This window comes from Trametes versicolor (assembly GCF_000271585.1).
Source record: "Trametes versicolor FP-101664 SS1 unplaced genomic scaffold TRAVEscaffold_8, whole genome shotgun sequence".
Lineage (NCBI taxonomy): Eukaryota > Fungi > Basidiomycota > Agaricomycetes > Polyporales > Polyporaceae > Trametes > Trametes versicolor.
In genome coordinates, this window is record NW_007360328.1 from 1462277 (window position 1) to 1466579 (window position 4303).

General features: G+C 65.0%; 1 protein-coding gene across 1 annotated transcript; it reads right to left on the reverse strand.

Annotated features, from left to right (window-relative positions):
- Positions 1-1538: 1538 nt before the first annotated feature.
- TRAVEDRAFT_49525 (uncharacterized protein) lies at positions 1539-2524 on the reverse strand (the record flags this gene model as incomplete). The annotated part of the gene is made up of 4 exons (XM_008042083.1): positions 1539-1596; positions 1660-1982; positions 2057-2315; positions 2370-2524. The coding sequence occupies 4 exons, from the start codon at positions 2522-2524 to the stop codon at positions 1539-1541; spliced, it is 795 nt and encodes a 264-aa protein (XP_008040274.1).
- Positions 2525-4303: the final 1779 nt, after the last annotated feature.

Genomic DNA, 4303 nt, shown 5'->3' on the forward strand with positions numbered 1-4303 from the left:
TGCGGGATTCCGAGCACGGCTCGGTCTCGTTTGGCCGTCCGCGCGAGCTCCGGCTTGCGCTGTCGCAAGGAATGGGACATTGTAAGCGAGGAGCAGTAGATGCTCGAAACGACCGGCGAACATACAGAAATCGGGCAGTTCATGCGCCATTCGTGCCGTGCTATGTCATTCGCAATACTGAGGTTGTTGTACATATCGGGAAACGGCGCCGCGGCCGCAGATGTCTGTCGTACGGCGCCGTGTGTGGCTGCTCGTGTACCGGATGTGCTTCAAATCCGAGCACGTCAGTGCTCGCGAGGCGTCCGCGCCGAGTGCGTACGATGTCGAGTTCCCGCGCCCCCGCCGTGTCGAACCATCTTGGCGACGATAGGACGCATTCCGCGCCCATTCTTATCGACCAGGGTCGTGCTCAGCCGTCCTGAGCGCCAGCAGATGTCGGTTGAGCGAAGCGGGGGCGCGGCGGACCGCGTCGAGAACCTCAAGGGCCAACTTCGCGCGCGTGTTTGAGGGCCGTCCTATGAGCGCATAGCGGATGAACGGTGAGCCCCTGGACGTAGCTAGAGCGCGTACCGTGATTTCTGGCTCGTACGCGTCCCGGACGTAGCGTGCAGGACCAGAATAGTGTTGTCTCCTATGCGCGCGGACCGACGCCGATGTTCTGGAAGTGTCCGTTCGCCAGGCGATGTTGTAGCGTACGGGGCGACGGCCGTGAGTACTGCCATCCGCCGTCCAATTCCCCAGCGGTTCACGGCCTTGGTACGTGCTGGTTTGTGCGAATGCACTCGATTCGAGACCCCGGGCGGGCAGAGCATCTTGCAAGCGGCGGCGCTGCACGAAGCGGCTTGTCCGCATCCGCTATCGTCGGCCAGGGTCGCATGCGTATCCGAGGCGCGCCGTCGCTCGATCGCGTCGAAATTAGCACGATATCGAGTGCGTCTCGACCGTCCTATGAGCTAACCGCATCACGAAGACGCACGGCGTTGTGTGTGCGCGTCTTGGCCATCCTGCGAGCGAATCACGAGTCAGCAGCGCGTCCTGAACCTCGAACGCTCGGAGTACGTACGACGCCCGATCTGACCGCTCGCGGGGAACAGTCGCACCCCGGACGTAGCGCGGCGCTGCTTGCGCGTACGAGCGGGCCGATGGCGTGTCGTCCATGCCGTGTTCTTGTCCGCCGCGCGATGTGCGACCGAGCCGGACGAACCCGTCGAGTTCGTTTGGGGGGTGCCTCCGAGTCGTCGCTGGCGGGTACGGCAGGGTGTCGCGGAGTGTGTGGGCTGGGGTCGAAGCCAGCGGCGTGTATCGGAAGCGGCGGCCGCAAGACGTACACGCCGAGAGCGGGCAGCCGTTCCGACGTCCGCTACACACCTTCCCCCCCATCGAACAGTCCTGGAAACGGCGGGGGACGATGCCGGCCGTCCCGGGGCACGCCCACGCCAAATGGCGCGGCGGCAGGCCGCGGCAAGGAGCCTGTCCAAGGGGCGCCCTCGCTCGATCGCGTCGAAAATGAGCACGATATCGTGTGCGTCTCGACCGTCTTACGAGCGAGCCGCGTCGCGAGCACGCACGGCATTGCGTGTGCGCGTCTTGGCCGTCCTGCGAGCGAATCACGAGTCAGTGGCGCATCCAGAGCGTCGGACACCGCTAGGGAGTACATACGACGCCCGATCTGGCTGCTCGCAAGGCGCAGTCGCGCCCCGGACGTAGCGCGGCGCTGCTTGCGCGTACGAGCGGGCCGATGGCGTGTCGTCCATGCCGTGTTCTTGTCCGCCGCGCGATGTGCGACCGAGCCGGACGAACCCGTCGAGTTCGTCTGGGTATTCCCTCCGAGTTGTCACCAGCGACGTACGCGACGCACCTTCACCCCCATCGAACAGTCCTGGAAACGGCGGGGGACGATGCCGGCCGTCCCGGAGCACGCCCACGTCAAATGACGCGGCGGCAGGGCGCGGACGTGTGCGGGAATGCGTGTTTCGGCGCATCTGCGCGTGGAAAACACAAGGAAACGAGCGAAATCGGCGCAAATATTTTTTGCCCCCAGCGCGCTGGGACTCACGGGGTGGGTGCTCCCTGATTCGTGGGAGCTGTGCGTCGTCGATTTGAGCCCGTGGGGGGAGTTGGCGAGGCGCGAGAGCGTTGGCGAGTTGGGGGAGTTGGCGGCGGATGGGGTGTTGTGTGTGCGCGGCGGATTTTGTCGTGGGGCGCTGGGGTCGTCGCGGGTGGTAGAGGGCGATCGGGAGATGGGGTATGTGCGCGAGACGCGTCGATACGAGCACTTTCCAGCGTGTTGTGGCTGTTTTTGAGCGGGGGACGATCTGAAAAATCGACGTTGTCAGCGCAATTTCTGTCCGGATGACTTGAGAACTTACATGGCACATGAGAAACGTCGTATGTGCCGTTCAGTGCTAACCTGGAGCGCGCCAGAGAGTCGTAGGTGGCGGGAGAACAGATGGGAGGTCGGGAAAGGGCGGCCGACGAGGAAGCGGCATGGCGGCCGCAGGATGGCTGAGGCATCTTCGTGCATGCACCCACGTCGTCGTCTATGTTAAATCGACCTCCTCCCCGCGTTTCAACGCGGGGCGTCCAGTATGGCGGCGGCGGGAGATGTTCTCTGCCGGCGCCTATGGGGTGTCCCACCATGGCGCTGTCAGTACTATACACGTCGAAACGGGCTGTAAACGTACATAGATAATGCTCGATGTAGTAGCTATTCAGTCGCGTAGAACGCACTCGCTGGCCGAGGGGTCTGCAGCTGTTTTGACCGTTTTCAGGCGAAGGACGTCGACGGCATCTTTGTGCGCGTGCATGCGCTACAAGCACAGCGCCATGCGTATATTCCGAGCATCTTGAGGCGGGCGTAAAGGAACATGTGCGCCGCCGTACGTGCGGATCGCGCGTTGTGTCGAATCCTGTCCATCTGGCGACGTGGGTAGCGTGTCCGCGCCACACCGAGGGCGCACCCGGGCGACCTTGAACGAGCCCCGGTGTGGGCCAAGTCCTGCGCAAAACGACTGGTGAGCAGCGTTGGCCACGAGCCGGACGCCGACCATGCACGTACCGGCCTCGGCCGCATTTCCGGGCTCGCTGGACGAGGGACGGACGGCCGTATCGGGCTCATTTCTGGGTGTTCCAGCCGTCAGTAAGCACACGCGCACGACGCAAGCGTCGCCGCCTCCGCGGCGGCCAATTTCGGTCTGTGTCTATATCGAGCGGGACCCGCCTCCGAGTCGGCGCATGCCTCGACGGGCGAGCAGAGAACAGGTCGTCTTCGGGGGAGATGGCGTATCGCATGCTCTGCGGGTCGCTGCAGAGGTGACGCTCGAGACTGCGCTCTACTCCGCGGGCGAGCAGAGTCCCCCGACGTCGACGCTCGCCTCGCTTCATGGCCGTCACGGCGTGTCTCTCACATATGTCTCCCCCTGGTCCCAGTGCGTCGCGGCGAAGTGGACGCGCGCCGGGCGTGTTGTGCAAGGATGGCGTCCCCCGTGCATCTCCCCGGACGAGCGGCGGAGACGGTCGTGCACACACCTCAGACGAGCTCAAGCGTGCACGCAGGACACGGCACCGTAGCCGTGCAGTACGCCATCGCCATCGCACCTCCCGGGCTCCCGAACGCGCGTCCGCGTCAGCGTGCACACCCACGACGCTCGCACGGCGGGGCACCCGACCCCACGCGGGACCCGGACACCCTCCCCAAAGCCCCGTTTCGCGTGCCCGGAGGAACAGGTCCGCGGGGCGGCGTCTGTGCTCGGCTCGCGCGGGACGCTCGCGCCACACAAACAACACAAAAACAAAGATTAGCGCACGGGACGGGTATATATTGCGGGCGACGACAGGCTGGGGGCTGCACCGGGCCTCCCGTGCTTTCGTCTTCGCTTTCTGCTCTGCTTTCTGCTCTGCTCTCCGCTAGGTGCACCCTCCCGCATCGTGGCACGTGTGCGTGTACGCCCGCACCGCTGTCCGCGCTGCTGCCGATGGCGTACGCGGCCAGTCATGGCGCAGCGCGTGGTGCGGCGCGCTGCGGCTCGACTCGACGGAGGTGCGTATGTCCGTCCGCCGCTGCACTCGTTCCCCGCGCTCATAGACACCAGGTACGCAGGCATGCATCACCGCACTCACCTGCGAGTGCGGAGCGTGACGGCGTGGGCGTCGAGCGGGCGCGTCGGGACGTTCGCACACGCGAGCCGGGGGTGCGTGTCGGCCTCCGCGGGTGCGAGAGAGGGGACTGGTATCTGTCATACGTAGGCGCCCGTCAGTAGACGTAGTACGAGGCTCCTGCATGTACTTACCGTACCTGGCACCG